Source organism: Drosophila tropicalis, unplaced genomic scaffold (assembly GCF_018151085.1).
Source record: "Drosophila tropicalis isolate 14030-0801.00 unplaced genomic scaffold, ASM1815108v1 contig_694, whole genome shotgun sequence".
Lineage (NCBI taxonomy): Eukaryota > Metazoa > Arthropoda > Insecta > Diptera > Drosophilidae > Drosophila > Drosophila tropicalis.
Window position 1 is genome coordinate 2809846 of NW_027173176.1, and position 27392 is coordinate 2837237.

At 33.5% G+C, this 27392-nt stretch overlaps 8 protein-coding genes across 10 annotated transcripts; 5 read left to right on the top strand and 3 right to left on the bottom strand.

Annotated features, from left to right (window-relative positions):
• Positions 1–292: 292 nt before the first annotated feature.
• Positions 293–3897, bottom strand: LOC137579284 (ankyrin repeat domain-containing protein 11). Its single transcript, XM_068293003.1, has 3 exons — positions 3641–3897; positions 861–2560; positions 293–787 (listed from the first exon to the last, which is right to left on the bottom strand). The coding sequence occupies exons 1-3, from the start codon at positions 3771–3773 to the stop codon at positions 608–610; spliced, it is 2013 nt and encodes a 670-aa protein (XP_068149104.1). The 5' UTR covers positions 3774–3897; the 3' UTR covers positions 293–607.
• Positions 3898–4644: 747 nt separating this feature from the next.
• Positions 4645–8399, top strand: Klc (kinesin light chain). The gene is made up of 6 exons (XM_068293070.1): positions 4645–4648; positions 6337–6963; positions 7083–7203; positions 7278–7757; positions 7817–8125; positions 8207–8399. Exons 2-6 carry the CDS (start codon positions 6362–6364, stop codon positions 8222–8224), a joined length of 1530 nt encoding a protein of 509 aa, XP_068149171.1. The 5' UTR covers positions 4645–4648; positions 6337–6361; the 3' UTR covers positions 8225–8399.
• Positions 8400–8634: 235 nt separating this feature from the next.
• Positions 8635–9753, top strand: LOC137579342 (uncharacterized). The gene is made up of 4 exons (XM_068293072.1): positions 8635–8751; positions 8887–9092; positions 9159–9429; positions 9493–9753. Exons 1-4 carry the CDS (start codon positions 8691–8693, stop codon positions 9678–9680), a joined length of 726 nt encoding a protein of 241 aa, XP_068149173.1. The 5' UTR covers positions 8635–8690; the 3' UTR covers positions 9681–9753.
• Positions 9754–10011: 258 nt separating this feature from the next.
• S1P (membrane-bound transcription factor site-1 protease) lies at positions 10012–13653 on the top strand. The gene is made up of 7 exons (XM_068293067.1): positions 10012–10325; positions 10390–10935; positions 10999–11851; positions 11914–12653; positions 12713–12853; positions 12917–13298; positions 13362–13653. The coding sequence occupies exons 1-7, from the start codon at positions 10128–10130 to the stop codon at positions 13553–13555; spliced, it is 3054 nt and encodes a 1017-aa protein (XP_068149168.1). The 5' UTR covers positions 10012–10127; the 3' UTR covers positions 13556–13653.
• On the bottom strand, positions 13654–16501 carry LOC137579339 (protein ABHD18). Its single transcript, XM_068293068.1, has 7 exons — positions 16305–16501; positions 15149–15416; positions 14967–15079; positions 14760–14898; positions 14616–14705; positions 13836–14551; positions 13654–13776 (listed from the first exon to the last, which is right to left on the bottom strand). Exons 1-7 carry the CDS (start codon positions 16394–16396, stop codon positions 13662–13664), a joined length of 1533 nt encoding a protein of 510 aa, XP_068149169.1. The 5' UTR covers positions 16397–16501; the 3' UTR covers positions 13654–13661.
• Positions 16502–16993: 492 nt separating this feature from the next.
• On the bottom strand, positions 16994–17664 carry SmD1 (small ribonucleoprotein particle protein SmD1). Its single transcript, XM_068292770.1, has 2 exons — positions 17507–17664; positions 16994–17395 (listed from the first exon to the last, which is right to left on the bottom strand). The coding sequence occupies exons 1-2, from the start codon at positions 17518–17520 to the stop codon at positions 17035–17037; spliced, it is 375 nt and encodes a 124-aa protein (XP_068148871.1). The 5' UTR covers positions 17521–17664; the 3' UTR covers positions 16994–17034.
• A 681-nt stretch (positions 17665–18345) lies between these two features.
• Nca (neurocalcin homolog) lies at positions 18346–27146 on the top strand. The gene is made up of 5 exons (XM_068293073.1): positions 18346–18485; positions 24426–24523; positions 26327–26445; positions 26545–26733; positions 26819–27146. The coding sequence occupies exons 2-5, from the start codon at positions 24454–24456 to the stop codon at positions 27011–27013; spliced, it is 573 nt and encodes a 190-aa protein (XP_068149174.1). The 5' UTR covers positions 18346–18485; positions 24426–24453; the 3' UTR covers positions 27014–27146.
• Positions 18356–23729, top strand: LOC137579344 (neuronal calcium sensor 2). 3 transcript variants are annotated; one of them, XM_068293074.1, is made up of 5 exons: positions 18356–18485; positions 21175–21339; positions 21433–21576; positions 22768–22896; positions 23438–23729. In XM_068293074.1, the coding sequence occupies exons 2-5, from the start codon at positions 21229–21231 to the stop codon at positions 23612–23614; spliced, it is 561 nt and encodes a 186-aa protein (XP_068149175.1). In that variant the 5' UTR covers positions 18356–18485; positions 21175–21228; the 3' UTR covers positions 23615–23729. The 3 variants fall into 3 exon arrangements, with proteins under 3 accessions (XP_068149175.1, XP_068149177.1, XP_068149176.1); XM_068293075.1 differs by lacking the exon at positions 18356–18485 and having other exon boundaries at positions 21182–21339; positions 21437–21576; XM_068293076.1 differs by lacking the exons at positions 21175–21339; positions 21433–21576.
• Positions 27147–27392: the final 246 nt, after the last annotated feature.

Sequence of the window (27392 nt, forward strand, 5' to 3'; positions counted from 1 at the left end):
TTTTTAGTCTTAGGCTGGTAAAACCAATGTAAATCGAATTGGAATCTAATTCAATTTAGAAATTTGAGTAGGATGGCATTATAATCACATCTCGCTCATTCCCATGTTCATGTTAACTCATAGAACAAGTTGGGAAAGAGTTTTGTTTTACTTACAGAACGGATCTTTCTTATTTGTAGCAGTAGTTTTTTTGAGAAGGAAACTATATATAGTTTTAATTTCACATTATCATATATCATCAGTATCGTACAGTTTTGTATGTTTAGGACAGGTAAAGTTATACATAGGTGTGTTTGGCTGTGTCAACATTAGTATTTAATAACCAAAAAGTACAACACTGGGAAATCAGGCTCACAATTTGTTCGACTTCTCTATTTACAATTTTTTTTTTTCTACGCGACACAACTGATGGAAATTTGTAGTATCCTGTTTTTATAGTATTGTACTACATAGTGTATTTAAGATATAGCAATATATCATTTTAAAATTTGATATACGGCTGCAAATTCTTTTATAACATCTATGCGGATGCACATGCTCCTATTATGTTCAATGGAAGTCCCCTTTGACCGTATATTCTCGTCTTAACGACTGAACTCCAACGTATTCAAGTTGGCAATGTATCAAAATCATCGCCCACATAGACAATGGGTACATGGTCTTTAGTAATATCTTCTTCGTATATACTGTCGGATAATTTGGACCGCTTAGCACTTATATTCCAATCCATTACTTGAACAGCGTGTAAACTTTCCGCTTCATTATGGTGTCTTAGCACCATTAATTCCTGAAAAGAAACAGACCAAATACAATTATTAGAAGTGCAAACAGTTTAATAGTTTAGCGCAATCGTTACCTACCTTAATTTTTTCCCATTTATCGTCGACATCTTGCAGCCAGCTTAATAAAAGCCTTCCATTGAAGCGGCAACGTGCGCTCTTTTCCTTTTCATCTTGCTCCGGTGTCATCATATTGTATACCTCATCATCTTTTAGATACGTGCAAACGGAATAGGGTTCCGATTGACCCGATATACTTCTGGCTGCCTTTGAGTGCACCCGAATTATTTCCTGTTCCACATTTAGGCAGAGCTTCTCGCGTTCCACTGTATGAGCTTCAATTAGTTCGCGTCTCGCCTTCTCTTGCATGCGATAGATTTTCTTTAGGGGCTCTGGTACAGTATTAGGAATATCTATTGCAGCGGATGTATTGGTATTTTTATTGAGAAGATATGACCGCTTTGTAAGCAAATAGTCATTATATCCTTGTGGTGGCCTCGGCTTCACAGGGTACAAGGTTTTCCATTTTTTCTCAATTTGCCTTCGAATGTTTAAGAACATTTGAAAACCATTTGTAAAGGGATAATCATGCGGATGTGATTCTCCACCGGAAACTGAAGCGTCTAGATTTGGATTGGCATTTTTTCCATTATCTTCGGTGGCATTTTTTGGTCTAATCTTTCGTTTGCGTGGATGTAAATCAACATTGGATGTCGAGTTAATGTCTTTCGACGACGATGTTGACGATGTCGATGGGCTGGGTACATTCGCAATGCCATCGTTATCAAACTGATGACTCTGTTGTATAGGACTTGCACTCATATTGTTGTAGGAGGATGACTTCCCTTCGGTGTTATCGTTGGCGTGATTCGATGACGCAGGCGATGGCGAGCTACTCTGCATCTGCGGTGAAGAGTTATTGGAACTGCGTTCAGCACTTGCAACTCCTGTGCGATGTGAACTTCGTAGGACTCTTAGATTTTTCTCATCATTGAACAGCTTAATATTCTTATCATCAAGGACGGCGGCAGGACAGGACACAGCATTCACTTTCTGTGGACTCTCATGTGGACTTACGCATTGATTTGAAATAATCGTATCAATTGAGTCACTATTCGAGCTAACCACATAAGGCAGGGCAGCGTTTCGTGATGCAGCTACTTTGCCCGTACGCAAAACATTGCCTTCAGTATCAATTGAGCAATTCTGTTGGGGAATGACGATTTTCAGTGGCGGCACTTTGAGACCACCATTGTATAAACTATCATTGCTTTTGTAATCATCACTGCCCTCTGTTTCATTCTCTATATCGGCGGCAGCAGCTGCAGCGGCGGCGGCAGCGGCATTCTTATTACTGCTGCTAATCTCGTTTTGTTCTTTATCAATCGAATATAATTTATTTCCAGATGGTGAAGCTTTTGCTGATGATAATTTTGTATTTTTATCTACTTTCGAGGATAGTTTCAATGAAGCGTTTTTGAACTCTTTCGTATTCTCTGAATCCTTCTTCTTCTTCTTCTTACTATCTTCACCTAATTCATCGAATTCATCTTCAATATCCGAATAACAACGTTTTGAAGCTGAAGTGCTGCTGCTACTGCTTTGAGTGGCAGCATTTGCATCGGCCACGACGCGTTGGCTGTCTAAACTGCAATCATCAGTTGCTGCTGTTGTTGGTTTTTCCTTGGCATCAAGAACTTCTTGTTTTTCAGTAGTATTTTCATCAATTTCAGTTTCACCTTTCTTATTTTCAGTCTTTTTTGTGCTCGTTCGTGATGTATCTACAAGCAAAAAACATTTACATAGATGAGAGAAAAAAAATAAATTTTTTATTATTTTTAATATTCTGCTTTATAAAATCAATAGTTTATGATGTGTAGGAGGTAATAGATAAATGCCAAAGCATTGTGAGATTTTTTTGCGTAATTTTGCACTTGAATTTGCAGAGAGCACAGAGCAGAAATTTTAAATTTTCGCGAGGTCGGGTCAATGCTCCTTACTTGCCACTTTTTCCACCCACCGCCCCTCTTTATTCATACACACACACACACACACACAAAGTCGTATACACACACATACCCCACACACTCCTTCACAATACCATAATCAAATTCGTTTGCTCTGGATACACATTTCCATAAACTTAATTGATTATGTTTCCTCTACACTCTTGTCACGAATGATATTTTACGCATATTTTAATTAGCATTCAGGTCTATTTTTTTTTTTTTAGTATGTCACAAAAGTATTATAAATAATATATAACCAGTTTTTCTTCATCTATGTACACACAGAAATTAAATGTTTTTCACGTCCATTAAAGGTGATTAATTGTTCTTTTTCACTTCTTTTAATATTTTACAGTAGTTAAACAACAGCCGAGACATCAACTTTTATATCCGTTCATTGTTAATAGTTTTTTTTTTTTCAACAGTGGGTGGAGCCCAGCCTACGGCAAAAAACGAAGTACTTTATCTTATTCGTCCTTTAGATGCATTATTTATGATTTTATTTATTTTTTTTATTTATTTATTTTTCTACCTTTTTTATCTGTTGAGATCATGGATGTTAACAATAATCGGCCATCCGACAAATGAAATTCTTAGCTCCAACTTCTGAAGTTTGTATGTACATGCATGCACATGTACATACATACATACATACAAATTTATCTATACATACATACACACAGAGATACGCACACATGTGTGCGTACTGTTCACATGTATGTACATTTGCATAAGATATTTTAAAATGTATATTTAGCCGTTTTAAAAACAAAAGCCTTTGATGATTCCGTTGTTTATTCACACCCACACTATGCACTTTGCAAATAATAACCGAAAAATATTGTGGCTTACCTGTTGATGATGTAGCTGTCATTTGGATTAATAAAGCCATTTGTTGTCTCTCGGACATTGGCGCATTTGAGCTTGGTCGAGCTGGGGTGACGCCTGTAGTTAATCCTATCCCCTTAGGTCTTGGGGGTGGCATACTCTTTTATATTCCGATTTAACAGTAACAAACTAAATATGTAAAACAAAATTATTACCAAATTTTGAAACAGTCCTTTCTCTGTATGTTCTCGCATGTACATACATATATATTTATTAAAACACTTAATGTGCACATACATACATATGTTATAAAAACATTCGTTTAGATAGCAGTGGTAAATATGTAACCAATTTGAAACAACGAAAACGAAACGAGTGGAATTTATAATTTCTCAAATGCGTCTACAAAAATAATCTTAAATACATGAAATCTTAAAATATCCACTTGTTTTGTCAAAAAGGTTACTTGCTGCTTAATTTTTAATATTTTTACAATATATACTATTTGACCAACCCCAAATGTTCAATTATGACCGCCTAAGTAGTAACTAAGTTTTAACGGACCATTTTTTTTTTGACATTTGTATCTGAACAGTTTCAACGAACTTTGATCTGTGGTCAGTTTTTCCCTAGCTTTTGAATAACGTTTTCTGAGCGCTTTAGGCATGTGGATATACTGTAAATGTCCCATCTTTTAATGTAAATCTGTTCGTGTTTCTCAGCTGATTTAGCTGCTTTGCTGTTTCCCTTTACAATTCTTAGCACACTACAGCTGTTAAAAAAACAACAGGTAGCATTTAAATTATTGTTTATAATTATCTGATAGCCTTTAAAAATTTATAATTACAAAAACACACCAATAACACTGATAATATGGTCTGTTCCGTTTCCACGTTCCCAAGATAAAGAAAATTAACAAAGCATTTCGTCGCGAAATATTTCCAACCGATAGTCCTATTTAATGTATATGTACCAAATGTACATCGGTTTTTATTTTCAGTTTTATCGATTTGCTTATAGAAGTGGATCTAAGTTAAGTATAGATATTAAATTTAAAATTTTGCTTGATAATGGCTTTTGCAATACAAATATCTTGAATTTGAAATACAGATATTATTGTCCATACCTAATATATTTACTATATTTGTGATAACTGTTGGTGTATATTTGGTTTTATTATACGACGTTGCTGATAAATATTTTGCATACATACATATACATATGTATGAACTTATGTACAAGGGTGAATGCGTTATACATATACATATGTACATTATAGATTGTCGGCAGGTTAGAAATACTTACATCGCGGTGTCAATCTATAGTAATTACGCATACATACATACATACGTATGTACGTTTGTGCATACAACTGCATAATATCGCTTTCCAAATCATATCTATGTGTGTGTGCACATACATACGCCTCTTTGTATATGCATTAGTTTATGAAGTGATGAGTCATAAATCAGTTATACTAGTTAGATGTACATACATATATGTATATATGTAATTACATTATGTGCAAAATGTAACTCCGTTAAGTTTTCCTTTGCTGCTTTCGTATCGACTTCAGCTGATTAATATTTAATAAAAGAAAATATTGCCCCAAAAAAGCAAGTGCTCAATGATCATTTATGTATGTAGTTGTATGTACACACATATGTACGCAAGAAGTAATGTGAAATCTAATACGCCAGCCTTCTCATTGTTTAGGCAATACCCAATTAGTGCTCTATTGGAATTTTTGTAGTTTGAGCCTGACTGATCATATCATATCATATATATATAGCTTTTAAAGGCAATTGAAATTGAGTTACAGGTGTTGCATGACGGAATCGGCCCAGGTTCAAAACATCTGCAGGGATCGATCGTACCAAAGTCTTTTTTAGACCCCATTTTCTATCTCTATGCAGCATTCGCTGAGTCTTACTTTCACATTATACGTACATATGTAACCTATTTCTTGTATTATATCTCTTACGTCGTCTTAATGTTTTGGAAAGTTGTGGAAATTGCGTTAGAAGTATACTATTAGTCATATTTACCCTCTGTGAAGTGTATTTCAGGGATACATGAGTAAATATAACATTGGAAAGGACTTTACCACCTTTATAAGCTTTCCTGGTTTGGATGATGGTATCGACATTTTAATAACAATAAGGAACTACATATGTATATGAATACTTTTCTATGGGTTGTCTGCATTATATGATTGTTTGTGCAGTTTTATGATTTATCGCTGTTCGGCGTGATAGCAAAACTTAACAGCTGATAGTTAAATCAAATGCTGATAATCAATCAATCAGTTGTTTTTTTTTTTTTTTTTTTTTTGGGGGGGGCAGAACTGCACTACTATCAGCCATTTATCAGGCAGATAAATAAGTAGGGCTTGTTTTTGTTTGCTTTGCGTTGTTTCATTTTTCCATGTTCCGATGTTAATTGGACCAGAGGGATAGTATTTTTTATCGAATTCTTGAAGGCGCAACCCCAAACTTTTAGAGAGCATGCGCATTGCCGTATATCTCTTTTTCATATATTGATTTACTTACTTTTTTACCATTGATCACATACATACTTCGAATTGCAACAATGATTGTCTCTAAAGCTATCAAGAACTATAGAATGTAATGGATAAAACTATGTTAAAAAATATATTAATACCACAGTTAAATCGATGAACATAATAATAATCTTTTTTTTCACTTGCCCGTTTACAGACAGAAAATTGAAAAAATTGGCAAAATGACGCAAATGTCACAGGATGAGATAATTACCAATACCAAAACAGTTCTGCAGGGCCTGGAGGCCCTGCGTGTAGAACATATTTCGATAATGAACGGCATAGCTGAAGTTCAAAAGGACAATGAGAAATCGGATATGCTGAAAAAGAATATTGAAAATATTGAACTTGGTCTGAGTGAAGCACAAGTTATGATGGCTCTAACCTCACATCTTCAGAACATCGAAGCCGAGAAACAAAAACTCAAGACACAGGTCCGACGCCTTCATCAGGAAAATGCTTGGCTACGCGACGAACTTGCCAATACTCAACAGAAATTCCAAGCATCCGAACAATTAGTGGCACAATTGGAGGAGGAAAAGAAGCATTTGGAATTTATGGCATCTGTTAAAAAGTATGATGATAATCAGGATCAAGATGAAGCCTGCGAAAAGTCACGTACTGATCCAGTGGTTGAACTGTTTCCCGATGAAGATAACGAGGATAGAAACAATATGTCACCAACTCCGCCAAGTCAATTTGCAAATCAGACATCCGGCTATGAGATTCCAGCACGTTTAAGGACTCTTCATAATCTAGTTATTCAATATGCATCACAGGGGAGGTAATTAAAACCTTGAGTCATTCACTTCGCCTATTCATGCAAAGAACGAATTAAATTCAGTTGTCAAGGCGATTCGTTATATGATTTATATTAATGAATGAATATTTATACTTTTTCAGGTATGAGGTGGCTGTTCCTCTGTGCAAGCAAGCACTTGAAGATCTTGAGAAAACCAGCGGCCACGATCATCCAGATGTTGCGACAATGCTTAATATTCTGGCCCTTGTATATCGTGATCAGGTTCGTATATAATGACACAAACATCTTGATTATAATTTTACTATTTTTACCCAATTATTTATTCTTGTTTATAGAACAAATATAAAGAGGCCGCAAGCCTATTAAACGATGCATTGTGCATTCGGGGGAAGACACTTGGTGAGAATCATCCAGCCGTAGCCGCAACTTTAAACAATTTAGCCGTGCTGTACGGAAAGCGTGGCAAATATAAGGACGCTGAACCCCTTTGCAAGCGTGCCCTGGAGATACGTGAAAAAGTTCTCGGCAAAGACCATCCGGATGTTGCCAAGCAACTAAACAATTTAGCCTTGCTATGCCAAAACCAGGGAAAATACGATGAAGTCGAAAAATATTATCAGAGGGCTCTTGATATCTATGAATCAAAGCTTGGACCTGATGATCCCAATGTAGCCAAAACTAAGAATAATTTAGCTGGTTGCTACCTTAAGCAGGGAAGGTATACTGAAGCAGAAATTCTATACAAGCAAGTTCTGACCCGAGCACATGAACGCGAATTTGGAGCCATCGATAGCAAAAATAAGCCAATTTGGCAGGTATGTAAAACTATTGCTAATGTTTGAACTTTTCTTAATATTGGGTTCGTTATTTTCAGGTGGCCGAAGAGCGTGAGGAACATAAATATGATAACAGAGAAAATACACCATATGGCGAATATGGTGGCTGGCACAAGGCTGCGAAGGTCGACTCTCCCACTGTAACAACCACATTGAAGAATCTGGGTGCACTCTACAGACGTCAGGGCATGTTCGAAGCAGCTGAGACTTTAGAAGATTGTGCAATGCGTAGTAAAAAAGAGGCATATGATTTGGCCAAACAAACAAAAGTAGCACAGCTTCTGCACACTTCAATTGAAAAACGCCGTTCTAAACAATTGAAGGAGGATATGGAGTTCCCTGATGAGGTAAAATCATTTACAGTCATTGAACATGCCAATGTTTAATATTATACATACATACATATATCTTATATTGTCATCTTACAGAAGACCTTAAAGCCTTAAAAATGTTGATCGTCTATGGCCGCAGTGGAATCTTAACGCTCTTTTATTATTAAGTTAACAAAACGTTTATTTATTCATTCCTTAAAATACTACTAAGTTTATTTCTCAAGCTTCTAAGTATTAGCATATAGACCAAGTTTTATACTTTGTTATTTCAAAAAAAAAAAAAAAAAAAAAAAAAAAATATAATCTGTACGGCTCTTTTAAATAAACCAAATATATACACCAGAAATGGCATTGGAATAAATTTAAATATCGATTTTTAATATCATTTTGAACTTTTAATGTAATTAAGTAAAGTTTAATATTTAAAAAGTAATTTTTTTTTTTGCGTGTTTCATATTTCATAGTTCCAATTCATAACAAAGTAGACAATTTTACAGGTTCGGTAAATATCCAGTAAGAACATTTGGTCACACTAGTGTTTTGTTTACATTGTTAATAATACAAAAATTTCGCACGAATTATGGATCCAGCCGTATTGATTCTTTCTTATGGAGAAGCTACTCCCATGGAAATAGCAGAAAGTAAGTCTATTAAGTATTATTTAAGAAATTTCTTGGTACATTGGTAAACAAGTGATAAACATGCCTAATAGTCATGAGAGTCACAATATATTTGCTCATACAACTTTCTTTTATGATATTGTCTGTTTTTACTAGATATTTTAATGGAAATGAAGCAATCAAAAATGGTTGAACTCGTTACATATGGCTCCGCGAAATTAGAAATCTGCAAGTGCGTTATGCATACCAAATATTATAGTAACAATATTTGCTTAGTTCCATTTAATGGAAGATGTGAAGATGTCCCAACTGAAATCATTGAAATGACTGAAGCTTTAATTATTTACTTTGATTCCAAAGACGTAAGTGCTATTCAAAGAAGTCTTCAATTGTAAATATAATAGTCGTTTTCAATTTTTTATTTTCAGATACGCTTTGTTGATAGTATCCCTAAAATAGTTAACTTCTCTACAAAAAATGACATTCAACTTGGATTTCTGATAACAACATCATTTTCCGAACAACCTAATGAATTGACATTCCAAGATCTTAAACAGAAAACCAATTTCCTATTCGACATTATAACATTAAAAAGTGATAATGAAGACATATCGTCGGAAGAGAAAAACCAATATGCAGAGATTGTGGATGGTTTGAGTAATTTTGTGTGGTCAAATGTTAAAGTACAAACTAATTTAGGTAATGACTATTATGAGAGTTTATTGTGGGTATATTTTATGAATGCACTTTTTTACTTCACAGATCCATTAGAAAGGCAATTAAGTAATGCCGATGAGCTCGAAGCCCAGTTGAATGATTTTGAAAAATTAATAATTACTGCACAAAATTTACGAAGGGATACACATTTGTCCAGAGACGAGTTTCTCAACAAAGCTGAAGAGCTGGCAGAAGTCATATCAACAATATTAAATGATACTGATAGTGATTAAATGTACATATGTATGCAACTTTTTTTATTTAACACACGGCAAGAGACATAGTAAACGTACGCTTTCATATAAATTGTAAAATTTGTTAACAACGACTGCGTTGGTTCTATTTGCCTAAGGAATACATCTATCCGTCATAATCTTAGTAAAACTCTTTAATAACATTGAAGTTTGAAGAATTTTAACAAACACCACTCAAAAATAAGCTTTTTTTTAAAAAGCTGAGGAAAACCGCTAATAAAAGAGCTGTTAAAACCCGCTAAAAACAGTGACAACCCTGTCGCTCATATAAATGTAGATATCGACATGATATCTACATGTCGTGTCGCATTGCATTGCATTTCATTTGTTTTGTTTATGTGTTTAGTTTATTAAATTTTGTTAATTTATATATGTATATGTATGTATGTACATACATACATAGGTATATAAGCCGAAAGAATATAAATGAATGTGCTAAAAATAGTCATACTCATTACAACGATTCTGTGTGTATCAAAAATTGAATGCTCACCGGAGAGACGGCGGCATAGCGATAGTTTCCAAATTGCGACAGTTCCAAATGAGTTTATTGTCCAATTTTATGGGAAATATTTTGCAGACATTAGAAGAAACTATTTGCAAACTAAACTGTCCAGCTTAAATGTAAATTCCATGTCGATATAGACTAAAATGTTTTATATTAGCTAAGGATCATTGACACTTACAGATATCCAACTGGGCCTGGACAGTAGTAACTAGACAAAATTTCGCGACATCATTTCCAAGTGATTTTGATATTGTGCGTATTTTTGTGGAGCAGGGCACTTCGACGGCTTCGGTTGTGCAGGCCATTGAAGCACATCCCGCTGTTAAGACTGTGGTTCCCCAAAGAAGTGCAAGGCGGCTTTTAACCAGTTTTGATAATGCAACATGTACATATCACATACGACAGCCACATGGAGCTGTGCGCAACAAGAAGCCTTCACGGGCCCGGCAGGTGACCTCCAAATTGCATGCTGATGTTCTTTGGAATCTAGGTATCACCGGCAAAGGTGTTAAGGTTGCCATCTTTGATACGGGCTTGACCAAAAATCATCCGCATTTTCGCAATGTTAAGGAGCGCACAAATTGGACAAATGAAAAGTCATTGGATGATGGCGTCGGACTTAGTCACGGAACCTTTGTAGCCGGAGTTATAGCCTCTTCTGAAGAATGTCTGGGATTCGCTCCTGACGCCGAGCTGCACATTTACAAGGTGTTTACAAAATCCCAGGTAACAATACTTCTTTGTCAAAGAAAAGAGACTTGCAATTAATAATGGAATTTAACACTTTAGGTCTCATATACTTCTTGGTTTCTGGATGCTTTCAATTATGCTATATATAGGAAAGTTAATATACTAAACCTAAGTATAGGTGGACCGGATTTTATGGACTCACCGTTTGTCGAGAAGGTTCTGGAGCTATCAGCGAATAATATTATAATGATCTCGTCAGCTGGAAATGACGGTCCCCTATACGGCACTCTCAATAATCCTGGTGATCAAGGCGATGTTATAGGCGTTGGTGGTATTAATTTTGAGAATAAGATTGCAAGATTTAGCTCAAGAGGCATGACTACATGGGAACTACCATTTGGATATGGAAGATTGGGATTGGATATTGTCACATATGGCAGTCAAGTGGAAGGCAGTGATGTCCACAAAGGTTGTCGTCGATTATCGGGCACGTCGGTATCGTCTCCAGTTGTTGCTGGAGCTGCAGCATTGCTCTTGAGTGGTGCCATGCATAAAATGCATTTAATAAATCCAGCATCGCTGAAGCAAATACTAATCGAGGGAGCCGAAAAATTGCCTAATTATAATATGTTTGAGCAAGGTCAGGGCAAACTTTGCCTATTGAAGAGTATGCAAGTTTTGTTATCGTATAAACCAAAAATTAGTCTTATACCAGCATCGCTTGACTTCACATCAAATTATATGTGGCCATATAGCAGTCAGCCTTTGTATTATGGCAGTTCTGTTGTAATCGTTAATGTAACTATACTCAATGGTATATCACTGACAAGTCGAATTGTCGATAGCCCTAAATGGATACCAGATATTAATAATTTTGGTCATTATCTAAATATATCGACTTCAACACCTCGCATTCTTTGGCCATGGACTGGATGGATGACTGTTTTTATTGGTAAGCCCGTTTAGAAAACTTAATCTAGTCTTTGAATAAAGAAATCCTTTTGCATTTTTCAGTTATCAATAGGAACGGTGAAAACCATGAAGGCATATCCAAAGGCAACGTAAGTTTACTTATCGAAAGTATACTCTTGGGAACAAATGAAACCCATCTTAGTGAAGTGAATTTCCCGCTTACTATAAAAGTCACACCGAAACCGCCAAGGAATAAACGTGTGTTGTGGGATCAATACCATAGCCTTAGATACCCGCCTGGCTATATACCGCGAGATGATTTAAAAATCAAAACCGATCCTCTAGATTGGAGAGCAGATCATATACATACAAATTTTAGAGATTTATATATACATTTAAGAAACGTTGGATATTACATTGACGTTCTACGGGAGCCCTACACTTGTTTCAATGCATCAGAGTATGGAACATTATTGATTATAGATCCAGAAGAGGAATTCTTTAATGAGGAAATATCTACTCTGGAATCATATGTCTATGATAATGGGTTGAGTGTCATTGTATTTGCCGATTGGTATAACATTACTGTAATGAAGAAAATAAGATTTTTTGACGAAAATACACGACAATGGTGGATACCAGATACTGGAGGTGCGAATATACCAGCTGTGAATGACTTATTGCATCCATTTGGCATTGCCCTCGGCGATTTTGTTGGCGAGGGACACTTTAAGCTTGGCGATCATTCAATGTATTATGCCAGTGGAACAACTATGATTAAATTTCCCCATAATCCCGATGACATTGTAGTGGGGACCAATTTAAATGATCAAGGCGCTTCGGTAAAATTTGCAGAGAACTTTTATGTTTTTCCTATATTTATTTATACTTTTCTTTAAAGATTATTACCAACTCGAAAGCTGCGCCAAAGGAGTCTAAAGTATTTCTGCCAATTCTGGGATTGTTTCAAACCAAGTCAGAGGATCGACAGACAAACAAACCAGAAATGGCATCTAATCTCATAGCCGAGAATATATATGGGGTAGATATGCTGCATTTAATTTGATCATTCGATAATTTATCTTATATATTTATCTTTTATAAGGTTAAAGTTAAGTCTAATGTAAGCGATTCGAATTCCGCGGGTCGCATTGCTATATATGGCGACTCGAATTGTTTGGATTCAACACATTTAGAGAAGGCTTGCTATTGGCTCTTGCTTACCTTCTTGGACTTTACCATGAACTCGCATATATCGGGCCTACTGAAAACTTTAAATCACAAACCAGACCTTAATGAAAAAGATAAAATAGATCTACCTGTTCGTATACCTGGTAGCAATTTAGAAAAATTCTCTAAAGTCCTCAATGCCAAAAGCAATGGACTAACGCAGAAATGCGAACATTTTGAATGGTTAAGGGCAACATCGGATGCAGATTACCATAAACATGTACCTGTAGGCACCTGGACAACCAGTGAAACTAATGGTAAACAATAATTAATTATATATATACATATGTAACATTTTATTAACTAAAACATTTCTGCAGAACATCAAAATAATTTGATAAAGGAGATTGCGAAAACACTTGATAATCAGAAGTACAAAGATAATACCAATTTAAATATTAAAACAACAATTCTTTTTCTAATAAGTCTAAGTTTAATTATAATAGTCTTATTCGTAATATTTGTAAAGAAATACTTTGTTTTTTCGAATTTTGGTAATAAGTCGATCAATTGATTTCCAAAATAAACTATGTCCTTAAAAATCTTATTGTTCCGAATTGCTAAAGTTAATGGAAATTAAATATCTGGCATTTTTATGTTTTTTGTTTTAAATTTGTTTATTATATATTTTTGGCATACTTATTTAACAGCTGTTGATATGTCATTTCACATTTTAGATCTTCACCAATATTGCGTATTTTTTTAGCTCTATCAAAAGCTTCTTTAATGCACGACCTGAAAATAAATTGGGATTTGAAATTCATTCAATTAATGTCTTAAATTAGTTAACATACCTAAATAGTTTTTGATGTAAAACATAGGCACTGACATGCCCAGCGTCTAGATACCTAATTTCAGCTCCTGGCCAAATGTCTTCGAGGCTTGAACATCCATCCCGTGGCACATAGGCATCGTCTTTGGCACAGACGACAATTATTAGAGAGGTATCATATGGCTTTGAGAAATTTTTTAAATGTGTACATTCATCCATCATTCCACGCATAAATTGCAGTGCTTCCCGCTCCCACCAATTTGTCTTCGTAATATCAATTTTATCGTTTTTACTCTCCGCAGCCGCTGGTAAAATCAATTTCATCAGTTTTGTCAAAGTGGAGTTCGTGGAGTTTTGAGTTGCGTCAGAAGGGATGGCACTTTTTTGACCGTTGGGAGCTTCTTTCAAAGGTAATGTCAAATTGTCCGAGTCCAGCTTGGTATTTTTGATTGTCTTTGTTAAAAATATTGAGTTGCAATCATTTTTATCCGAATTCCCTTGCACATCGTACTTGTCACCAACAACGGTGTCGTCATTTAGCTCTTGAATCTGTCTTGTGTCACTTATGTCTTCTCTAAGCTCATGCAGCGACTGATTAAAGTTTTGTATGAACTTTTGTCCCGCCGCAAAGGCATCGTCAATTACAGTGACCATTTTGGATAAACGTTCCCGATACATTCCATCCGAGTAATACTGTGTCTCCAGCATATCCCAGTTAATCGATTGGCTCATTACGCCCTACACAAAGATGGTCGTAACAAGATTTAAACGATTGTATAATTGATCTTGTGATAGCACTTACGGTTGTAAAAACGGCAGACGCCGTTGACCAGGATAAACAAGGAACTAGCACCAAGGGTTTCGGCCAATTTGTCGCTGCTAATGACGCCATCTGAAACCGAAATGGCATTAGCAAATAATCAATTTTATTGTTAACACTAATTACATGTCCTCCCATTGACAATCCTGTAACGCCAAGTGGTCCGAATCCATTTCTTTCACACCAATGCAGGAGTACAAGGCATTCAAGGATCAGACAGCCGCCCATAACAAATATATCTGACACATTGTGTAAATTTGATCGTCTAAAATATACATGCATAGTCGGAAATTGAAAATCAGATGACAGAGTATATAATGAGATTTGTTTTACATTTGATCGTCTGGTTTTCTCAATCCATAAAATGGGTTTTCCAATATTATTGAACCAATGTTAGCATCTTTCAATAAAGGTTTAGCAATAAAGTTTCTTCGTCTCCAGAAAAACTGCAAATTTATATAAATAGTCTGTAAAAGAATCTCAATTTGGATGAACATGAATCTATCAATACTCACATGATCTCCAGTTCCGGCTAAATGTATACAAACTGGCTTATGATGCTCATCCACCCATTTGTTTGGAATTAACAACTGAAAGTAGGCATTCTGTGCTGCTTTAGGAACGACTCCAGGTAAATGTAGCTCCAATGGTGTTGTAAATTTGCCTTCAATTAATGTACTTTCGGAGTATATTTCTTTTTTCGTAATTTCCACAGGATAATCGCGGGGGACGAGTTTGAAGCATGTTTCTCTACTGGAAATTATTTTTCGGAACTGAAATACTCTAAAATGAATTATCATGTTTTAATAAACATTACAAAATATTTCCTATAACTAATTTTAGGTGCTTAGAAAGGATAATGGGTGAGTTGGTGTAATGAAAAGATAAGACTCTGAGTGGCTTTCATAGCCTCAAGGGAAATGTCGTAATTTGGTTCATGGTTCTCTACTTAATAGATCATGGGTCTTTATAAAAAATGGAAAGAATGTAATCACTCCCACACTCGTAAATTAAGATTAAAGAATTATAATAAATAAGCAATAGTAATAGATAACTTTACTGATCAGACTTTGAAACTGTAGACTTAGGGGCAGCTTTTAGTTAATCTATTAAGTATATATAGTGATTATTCCTGCGATCCTTAAAATGAGAGAAAATATATACATAGCTACACTATAAAAGTGGACAGATAATGCAAAATGCATCCTGATTCGAGATTCCTGTTAGTAGTAGCTAAAGAACCTAATACTATTTAAAACAAACTTAACTACCAATCGCGGACACTACAAAAATATATATGATGATTTATATGTATGTGTATGTAAATGTATATTTTCTTAATCACATGTTCGAATGAATGCATTTGAATATGTTTAGGTATCTGAATGAAAATAGGGCAGACAACGAGCTGGCAAATTAAGCAGGTTAAATTAACAATTAACCTCAATATGTTATGTATGCTCCTTCAGTTTTGGAATCCAGCGACTATGAAATATTCTGTCATGCCCGTCCATTTCCTTCAGTACAATAATTGTGGGTCCAAATGCAGAAACCCACGGAATTGATAAAGATGAAGTCTATTTGTATGCCTATTACGTAAAAAAGTTATATATGTATACATATCGTGGACTGCCTAAATTATTAAGAAAATCAATTAGTTACAAAGCTTACCTACGTAAATTTTCTGGTTTGCCCCAACCTTTTTCGAAAAAGCGTGTAATTAACATTCGACGATATAGACTGTCAAGTTTGCTGGGCGGCATTTTTGTAAAATGGACTTTTGTTTTGTTTTGCCGAAAATATAAATAAACAAAAGTGGCACTCTGATACAGAGTGGCTAGGTAACAGAGTTGCCATCTGTATTGCTTTGAGATTTGGCTGGAAATGCACTGCACATTTTTTAGCGGCAAATTGATCAAAAGCTATCGCACAGATTAATTGCATTTAAGTTGGAATACTTATTTATACTAAAACATTTACATTTTTTAGTCCTCGCTGGCATATTGACAAAAATAGCTGTTTTTAGCTAAACCGAGGAGCACACCTTTCATAATGGCAACTCTAACTTAAGCCGTAAATAAATCGGCGGCAACATTAATTCTCCAAAGGACTTACATACATATGTACATATGTATATGTATGCAATTACATACAACCAAAATGGCATGTCAATTACTTAAACTACACTATAAATAATCACGATAGAAAATAAAGAACCCAAAGCTAATCTATACATATTTAGAATTAATCCCCAAATTGATCTGCGAGCGTTTACACATGCAAATACATCAGGTCCAGTTTGGTAGTTTATATCCTGTCTAAGATTACAAACAAATATTTTGTAAGACAAAACACGCAGATTAGAAATTATATACTTTAGTTTTATTAGTTATGGATACAATTAACGTCTGCCCGATGCTCTGCCTCGTCCGCGTCCCCGGGCTCCACCACGTCCACGAGCTCCTCTTCCCCTTCCGCGATTTCCAACACGTCCGCTTTCCTTCTTTTTGGTCTTGGATTTCGGGGTGTCATCAATGAGCAACGTTTCTAATGGCAAGCTGTCCGGTAATATGAAGTAACGTACATTGTTACCACGAATGCTTAGAGATTCCAAATGCACCGGATCTCTGTTTCTTATAGTCATTCTGACACTTTTGAGATGAGTGTTCATGGCTACATCCACACCAGTAATGGTTCCATGAATTTGAGTTCCATTTTTTAACTCAATGGTCACAGTTTCGTGGCTTAGCTTCATCAGAAATCTGCAACATAAATTGTATTTGTTTAATACCAAAAGCCGATAATAGAGCACACGAATGTGCATACACATGTGAAAATATGTTATAAGATAGCTTTCACTTATAATTACCCACCTTACTAGTTTCATTTTGTTCGTTTTTCTTTATGGAGAGTTTGTTTGATTTGTAAACCGGCAAAAAAATTTGTTTTCATTTAACGAAAACGTTTTCCACAGCGTTAAAGTAGCACCCCTATTTAGTGTTTGACATTTGCGAGCGTCACAAGAAATTTATCAACAATCGGATGAAAATTTGCTTCGATTGTGGAACGCTTGGTAAGGAACAAAATCAGTTTCTTTACCTCATTATTAATATATTAAATAAAATTGAAAAAAAATAGACTTGTCGAAGCTAAAGTAAATAATTCGAATACCAGTTTTGTTTTTTTTTTTTTTTTATATTTTAATTAAAATAATTTTGGAGTTATTTAGTTTGCTGTTAGCTGGTAATTTGGCACCATTCAAATTGATTATTATTATATTATTATAAGTGCTTGGCAAAACCTGTTAGTTTTGTTTCAACTATTTATATAGACAAGTTGCTTTAAAAAAGTTTAAATTGAGATATATAATTATTATTATTTTATTATTATGTCCCACATAATTTATTGCAAATGCCTATTAATAGATATGTTTTACTTGTTTAAATATGTCATACAAATATATTGTGAAGTTCATTTAATATGCCCAATACATTTTTTGAAGTTAAAAATAAAAATTTATTTATTTTATGGCACATGTCAAATAAGAATAAAACGGTTACTACGTTAGTCAAATTTGGTACGATTGACATCTACGTGGAAACTGGTTCTTTAATTAAAGAACCGTGAGCGTGAACTAGTTCAATTGTTTGTTAGTTAAAGTACGTCTAACCACCCTTAAAATTGTTGTATTGATTGTGTTTTATTCAAGTATTTTCATAGCATTTAAATTGGATTTAAAATGATTTTGTTCAGTTTAAGATAAGTTTGAGACGACAAGGAAATTATATGTACATAACTAGAAATGTACATATGTATGAACGTACATATGTGAAATGTGTAATTTTGCTACAGGTAATAAAAATACACAATTTTATGTATATGTGTATACGTATAATTGCATATATAAGACATATACATACATAAAAATATACACTAATAAATCCTTGCTTTCTAATAGCATACACATACATATATGTATTAAGAATTACACATTGTTGTACGAATGTACATATGTGCATAAGAATACATACATACATACATTCATCCATAGATACGAATGTATGTAAACATACGAAACGTGCAATTTGTTATATATGTATATACATAAATACAATACATTATGTACATGCATATACTATGTAAGTACATACATACATAAAAATGTATGTACTTACCTGCATGTACATACTGTTTATGCATGTGTGTGTGTGTGTGAGTGAGTGCGTGTATGTATGTAAGAACGCTAGGACGGACATTCAGCAAAATTCAAAAACATTAAAACTAAAAAAAAAAACTGGTTACTCCAAGGTTCAAAGGCTCGGTACATATATATGTATACATATGTATGTATATGTATGTACATCATACAGATATTATAGCATAATTTAGACCGGTTATGGATACTGACAACACCTATTTTGTATTCCCCAATTCCCAGATTCGCGAAAATATTTGTAATTATACAAATACAAATATCTGTGCATTTACGGTCTACAAAATTGCATTGTTTTCCAATAATAATAAAAAGGTGAACAGCTGTAGTTAATTAGTTGTTATATATATATATTTGCCTGTATATTCTATATATTTTGATAACTAAGTATAGGTAGATATATGTGAATATCTCCTACTTAAACCCTAAGAATATATAGATGTATAAAATATCTATAATATACATATATTAATATGATTAAGCTGACATATACTCTTTTGTATGTACGTATTTAGTCATACCCGATTCTCCTGATGAGCCGGGTAACTAAAAAAACAAAAATGTATTATTCCTGTAGTATGAATAATAGTGATTTATTGAAAGAGGGTTTTGATCGCTCTCGAAAGCTCTTAATGTTATTTAAAAAATGTCTCCATGTCATATATTCATTGCTTATATGTATATTTACTTGTAGTATATAAAAGCAATCCAAGAATCATCCATATAGCATCCATAAACTGTACCACTTTATCCAAGACTATCGACCGATATGTAAAAACATTTCTACATAGATCTTGAAGCGCCGGTCAATTAAAGTTTTAACGTGTTACTCATTTATACACAAATTTGTTTCATCCTTTTAATAGTTATTGATCATGCCATTTAGGCAATTGTTTAAAACGTCTGTGTATTATCGAAAAAGTCAATTGATTAATCTTACGGGATTAATCTGAAAATTAAGAACTTTCTGTTTGATTTTCGATTGATCGCTGGATAAGGCAGGAAAGGAGGGAATTCAAGATAAACCTATTCCTATTTTTGCAATTCAAAAAACAACTTTCCAAAGTTACTTAAAGTTCTGTTTTAAATGTGATCACAATTTATGACTTTTTTGTAGTTAATCTCTAGGTAGTGTTCAAAGTTGAGCTTTCTATTCAAAGTGATTTAGGGAAATCAAAGTTTGCAAAACGAGGGTGTCTATCGATGGTGAATATCGAGATCCTTCAGAGTTCTTAAATGGGATTTAATTTTATTTCAAGCCAGTATAAGGATCAGAAACTTAAAGAAATGTCCTCCGATAGTAAGCAATTAAATCAATAACAACTGGCCTATAAAAATTAAAAAGAAAATTAACTATTATTTGTGCATTTTGTGGATTTTTTTTTTTTTGTAGGATTGCTGAGAAACTAATGCAACTATAGCTTGCCGAAATCTAACGATCTTGTTGTACGAATTAACCGAAAGACTAATAATACTTGTTCTATCTAACGATTATGCTAACTTCAATTATCGAGAAGATAATTTTTTCTCCTAACTTTCCAATGAAATATTTTCTTCAAATATACTTAAATGCTGATGTGTTACAATTTGTCAAACAAATACCAGATGTAGAGTCCTACAAAAATCTTCAATTTGAACCAAAATTATCTTTCGAAAGTCAAACTACCATATATAAATTGTTTTTTTTTTTTTGTTTTTTAAAAATACTGGTTAATAAAAATGAAGTGTCGTGTTGAGAATATGAAAATATATTATATACATATATGTATCTGGGTACATATATTTATTAACATTTATCTGAATTGTCATGTGGTTTCGATAAAGAAAGGGAAAAAGGAAACTATATGTGCTGTTGGCAACTCTGTGCCATTGGGCAACCCTATTTATTTGAATTACAAATCATTACTGTATACAGAAAAATAGGGCTAACTCAATAATCATCATGTATAGAGAACTTTTTTGTGCGCATGCGTATAAACCAAACGTTTTGTCCTTTGGTACACATCACAGTTAAAGCATAGAAGAGAGTATTAATAAAGTTTTTCTAACGCATTAAATAAATGAATCTTCTTGATTATTCGATACAAATATTGCACAATATTCCATACATATCTTAAAGTATAATGCAATAATATTTTATATCAAAATATTGATTTTGATGTTTTTTTGTCTAGACATGAATATTCAGTCAAGTGTGTAATTTCAAGTTGAAGCACTGAAAATAATAAAAAAAAAACAAAATATAATAATAATAATAATAAATAAATAATAAAATCAAAAAAATTGAAAACTACAAAGTTAATCAATATAATAAATCTCAATTTGTAGTAAAAAACAAAAAAAGTAGTAAGAAGTGAAAAAGAAAAAAAGGAAAAAAAAAATATGGGCTGCTTAAGTAGTAAAGACCGTTTAACTAAAGAGGATATGGAGTTTTTAAAAACCCACACCCGATATGATGAAGCAACTATTAAAGAATGGTACAAGGGATTCAAGGTGAGTACAAATCATTTCCCCAACGAGCTGAGGGTTAATAATTTATATAATAATGATGCCTCTTTTTTTATGGTATCTCCTTTTTTGGTATAGCAAGACTGCCCCAATGGGCGTTTAACACCAGCAAAGTTTGTTGATATGTATAAAATGTTTTTTCCATCTGGAAATGCGGAAGAATTTTGCGACCATGTATTCCGTACATTTGACATGGATAAAAATGGCTACATTGACTTTAAGGTAAATTACTAAATTGGCTCACCCACCCGCCCCCTTTTTTTTCATTTTCTCCTTCTTTCTTTTTTCCTCTTCTGTTTGTTCTCTTTTTGCACCTAGTTTAACAATCAATACACATGCACAGGATCTTTTCAGTTCAAGAAACAAAAAGAAAAAGGAAAAACCATAAACAAAAATATTAATACAATATAAATATTAGATGAAAAATAATTTGTTATACGTAAAGAGCAGCAGTAAATATAAATAATAAATAGACAGACCAAACACACATTGATAAAAATACCCACCGAACAACCAATGGGTTGATGGACTTCGGGGCAAGATTTCCGTCATGTGGCATGTGGTGAAGTTAGTTACTTGTATTAACAATTACGCACAGTACAATTACGAACATGTACTAGCTCTAGCTTCTGCAGCTCTCTCTTAGTTTCCCACTTTCTCTCTCTCTCTCTTTCTCTCTTTGAGAAAACAATTTCTTCATGTACATACATATGTATATGTATATAAATATTAATTATTAATGAAGACAACTGTTAGTATATTTTCTGCATAAAATAACACCGGCCAAATGCCCTTTCATAGAGAAATAATCCAAAAAGGATTAACTTCAATATCAGCATGACATGGGTTTTGTAAAAAAAAGAAATAAAATACAAATTTTATACATACAAATATAAATAGAACAAAGAAATCTATTAAATTTCAGCAAAAATATTTTGATTGGCCAGACAATGAGGCAGCCAATTTATGTACATATGTATATATCGCATATAAGTATAGACTTTTGTTTTTTAGCTCTTGGCAGCCAAAACACAGTTTTATGTACTTTTCCATGCCTGCCTCTGCCACACACACGCACTGCTTGCCAAAATTTTAATGAAACTGGCCGATCGAATTGCATGTTTTTGTTTAATCTCTTCAACTGGTATTAACAAGAATTCAGCAGTAATTGCCATGTGAAAACTGCTTTTCAACCGAAAGTAATGAGAAACTATTGAGATCCTATTTGTAAGCTTTTGTTGGAATGTTTACTTCAGAATATGAGAAGAAAAGAAAAATTTATGAGTTTACTTTATCATTTGCTTACTCATTTTTCAATGTTGATATAAACACAAAGCTGTACTCTGTCTCAAATCGTTGTAAATTTCCTTGATGATTAATAAATTATTTATATAAATTCTCTTTCAATTTTAGGAATTTTTACTCGCAATAGATGTTACATCAAGCGGAACACCAGAGGAAAAACTAAAATGGGCTTTCCGAATGTATGATGTTGATGGCAATGGCGTGATAGACATTCAAGAAATGACTAAAATTGTCCAGGTACTCGCTATAACAATTTCAATCTCTATAGAAAGGATTCTCCGCTACACTAAAGTGGGATTTTTCAAAGATCTTGGAAGCTAAATCTATCTATCATTTTGATCCAATGGAGCAAATATATTGCCGCGAATGGGCTAAGCTCTGGCAAACAAACGCCAAAAAGCGTGTGAACATGTTTCAGAACATAAGCCAAACAAGTTGTTTTCAATCAATTTAACTTAATGCATCTTGAGTAATATTCATGATGAAGATTTTAATTTACTTTAAAAGTAATAAGAGAACCAACTAAAAATAGATAATAGGTGTATAATTGAAACGCTTACGCTGTCTATGGAAAGCAATTGCCTTCTTTTTAAAATGATAACTAATACTAATCGAAAGCTTTAATCGTACTAAGTGTTGGATATAAGTGTGTGGCTCGGCTGGATCCAATGCATGATTGCCATTCTTCCTTTCTCTCTCTATTTTGCTAGACAGACATCTCGTTTTAAAATGCTTTTGGGTTATTTATGTTGGATTGATAGATTATTTCTTTTTACAGGCAATTTACGATATGCTAGGTGCATGCTCATCTAATCGTCCAGCTGATTCTGCAGAAGAGCGAGCAAAAAATATTTTTGCTAAAATGGATGAAAATAATGATGGTCAATTAACTCAAGATGAATTTTTAAAAGGATGTTTGCAGGATGAAGAGTTGTCTAAAATGTTGGCACCATAAATCATTATATCCTATAATATGTGTGTATTTGATGAAATCAGTAATAAAATGTATAAATATTTAATTTATATTTCTTACATTAAAATTAAAGTAATATAAAAATTTATTTCTGAAATTATTTTGAAATTCAACAACAAAAAACCAAATTAAGTTACTGGGCTTATAAACGATCTGCTATGTAGTGCAAAACTTTATTTCCTTATATATAATATTTATAATCAAAAAAGAAAACTAATGGCAGACGACCCCATAAAATGATATTGGGGCACTCCATGAGTTTGAATAATATTAAGAAAAATGTTTTCTAAACATATTTACATATATTTCGAAAAAAGAGAGAGCAAGAGTATTTCTTTAAATAATTTAAAGAATCTCAAAACTTTTTCAGAATTTTGTGTGCATTTATACTTTTGCTTCAAAAGATAGTGGCGTTAATGCTTCATCTTGTTAGTAGGCTGTGTTAAACATGTTGGCGGTTATCCATACATACATACATACATACATACAAACATACATACATACATAGTTAAATTTATATGCAATATTTCTGTGTATCACATGCCTTAAAGGTTAGCTTAATCATCTAGTTTGTGTGTGTGTTGAAGTAAGTAAACGTGAATCCCTCCTCCCAAACCTATCAAGTGCGGAGCAAAAAGGATCACGTTTACACTATAATCTCCTTAAACTGTATTTTTTGAATTTGTTAACCAAGTTGTTCGAATGAATATATTGCGAAATGGTTATCCAATTAGCGTGTATAAATATAAACAAATTTTAATTCTCATGTTTCAATATCAATTTGTATTTCAAGATATATATAATGCCATCAGTTTGCAAAAATGGGAAAGCAAAATAGTAAACTAAAACCTGAAGTTTTGGAGGACTTAAAGCAAAATACTGAGTTCACAGGTAACGTGCCCGCCCCTTCCACAACCCCCCACACCCACTCTCTCTCTCTTTCGCTCTCTCTGTCACTATCTACGTAAAAATTTGTTGTATGTCATCATATTTTGATTTTTTTTATTATAATTTCTTACAATTACTATGTGCAGAGACATTTTGAAATAAAAAAAAAATATTATTTCACTATCCTTGATAGAGATAATTACGTTTTCTTAAAACCTTTCATTTAACCTTCCCATAGCTAATGGAACAGTTTATTGACCATTTGTTCATTCATTTGCATTTCCCATTTATTCTTTGTTCTCAAGATACACTTTTTGTTCATGTTGAAAGTAGCTTCATTTGAGTCCTATAACATTTAAAACTAAATCTAAATATTTACCTACTAAATATGTTGAAGCCTTTTGAATTGATCATACTTAGAGATCATTTCTATGTTATTAATATTAATTTATTCCAAAGAGAGGGCTATTAACTAGAAAGTTTTCTAATTATTATGGGTTGATATTATAAATTTGTATAAGGTGCAAACATTTATTTAACTTATTAGTTTTTTTATACCCTTGCAGAGGGTATTATAAAATTGGTCAGATGTTTGTAACGCACAGAAGGAGACGTTTCCGACCCCATAAAGTATATATATTCTTGATCAGCATGAGAAGCTAAGTCGATATAGCCATGTCCGTCTGTCCGTCTGTCCGTCTGTCCGTCTGTCCGTCTGTCCGTCTGTCCGTCTGTCCGTCTGTCCGTCGGTGCGTACGCGTTTTACTCAGCCATCTTAAGAGCTATCGGGATGAAATTTTTTTTGGGAGCTTTTTTTTACCCGGGTGAGATAAAGTATGAAAATCTTTGGGATCGGACTACTATATCATATAGCTCTGGAACAAAAATTTTTGCAAAAATTGGAGTATCCCCATGAAATTTACCAATATAATAGAATTTGATATAAAATCTCAGATCCCAAAATTTGACCCTGATCGGATAAATAGAACACAAGTTACAGTCTATATAAATCGGTTCAATCGCTGCCGGCAGCTCTGCTTGCTGCCTACTACGTCACCATCTGTTAACAGAGCACATGCATACACACACAGACGCAACGCTACATAAACTGTATGTGTATGCGTGCGTTGCTTTGCTTAGGGAATGAGGGAAGAAGAAGAACAAATTGTACATAGTATGAAGAGTAAAATTGTTTTGTTTGTATATTAATGAATTGAGTTGCAGAAAAGAAATTTTGAACATGTGAAATTATTATTGTCAAGGACTGCAAGGGTATATAAACTTCGGCATAGCCGAATTTAACTTCTTTGATATTTTTTTTAAGAATTTAATTCTGTTTTAGCTTGTTTATTTTCTTATGTAATAGTTGTGTTACTTTGTTGTTTGTTTCATTTGTTTTGGTCAGCAAATTTATTGTTGGCTGAGACAGCAGTATTGTGGTAATTTACATAAATGCTACTTCCGTATTCAAATTTAATTATTGTGGCTTTATAATAACAGACTATGGCCAGAGTTCAGCTCCTGTGGTTTCAAACGATTCCGGTTATAGTCGGTTCCTTACCATTTGGAGTTTTTATCCTCCAGCCCGACCACTCTACTATTTAATCAAAAAAGAACAGTTTCAGTTGAAAACACTTTTTCATTTTAAATATTTAGTCCTTTTTGTATCTATTAGTGTGTGTAATGTTGCCGTAAATTATATATATTAATCAATATGTATTATTTTTCAGTTCAGTTCACCAAATAAGAAGTTCAAATTTCTAAAAACCAATTCGCAAACACCTTTTTTGTCTGATTCTATTTCAGACGCTGAAATTCAGGAATGGTATAAAGGTTTTCTCAAAGATTGTCCAAGCGGTCACTTGTCGGTGGAGGAATTCAAGAAGATATATGGAAACTTTTTTCCATATGGCGATGCGAGTAAGGTAAATTGTAATCTACGAAGAATCCTCCTCCTGATGGTTTCAAAATGTTCGTTATTATTCGAAGAGCATATATAAATGTGTTTGGTTTTTGTTTTTTAGTTTGCGGAACATGTATTTAGAACCTTTGATGCAAATGGCGATGGCACAATCGACTTTAGAGAATTTCTATGCGCCTTAAGTGTAACATCACGTGGAAAACTGGAGCAAAAACTAAAATGGGCATTTTCAATGTACGATTTAGATGGAAACGGATACATATCTAGACAGGAAATGCTTGAAATCGTAACAGTATGTATACCTTTCCTTACAAAAATATAAGCTATATACATATATAAATATATTTGATTTATATATTCGGTTTTGCTGCTTTCAGGCAATATATAAAATGGTTGGTTCAGTAATGAAAATGCCAGAAGACGAAAGCACTCCTGAAAAAAGGACGGATAAAATCTTTCGTCAGATGGATAGAAACAAAGATGGAAAACTAAGTTTGGAAGAATTTATAGAAGGGGCGAAAAGTGACCCTTCGATAGTTCGGCTATTACAGTGTGATCCGCAAACACATTAATTTAAATACTACTTAAAAACAAGCAATAATCATTTAAACATGAATAAAGCAATTGCGATTGTTTAATTGAAATAATTATACATAATTATTTTTAACAATAAATAAATTCTTAATATTAATTATAGATAATGTATCTCCCCATATTTATTAATTACAGAAAGGCTTAACAAAACTTTAAAAAGTTTGTGCTTTCCTTTTCTATTCTTTTTTCTTTTTGACTTGTTTAACAATTTGATTTAAAGTTCATTTAGTTTGTTTAATTCCAGAGAATTTGACTTTGTTTGATTTGTTGTTTCACTGACTAAAAACTCAAAAAGCTGTCTTTTCGACAGTCCATATCTTTATGTGGGCGGCATATCAAGATAGCAGATTTATTTGC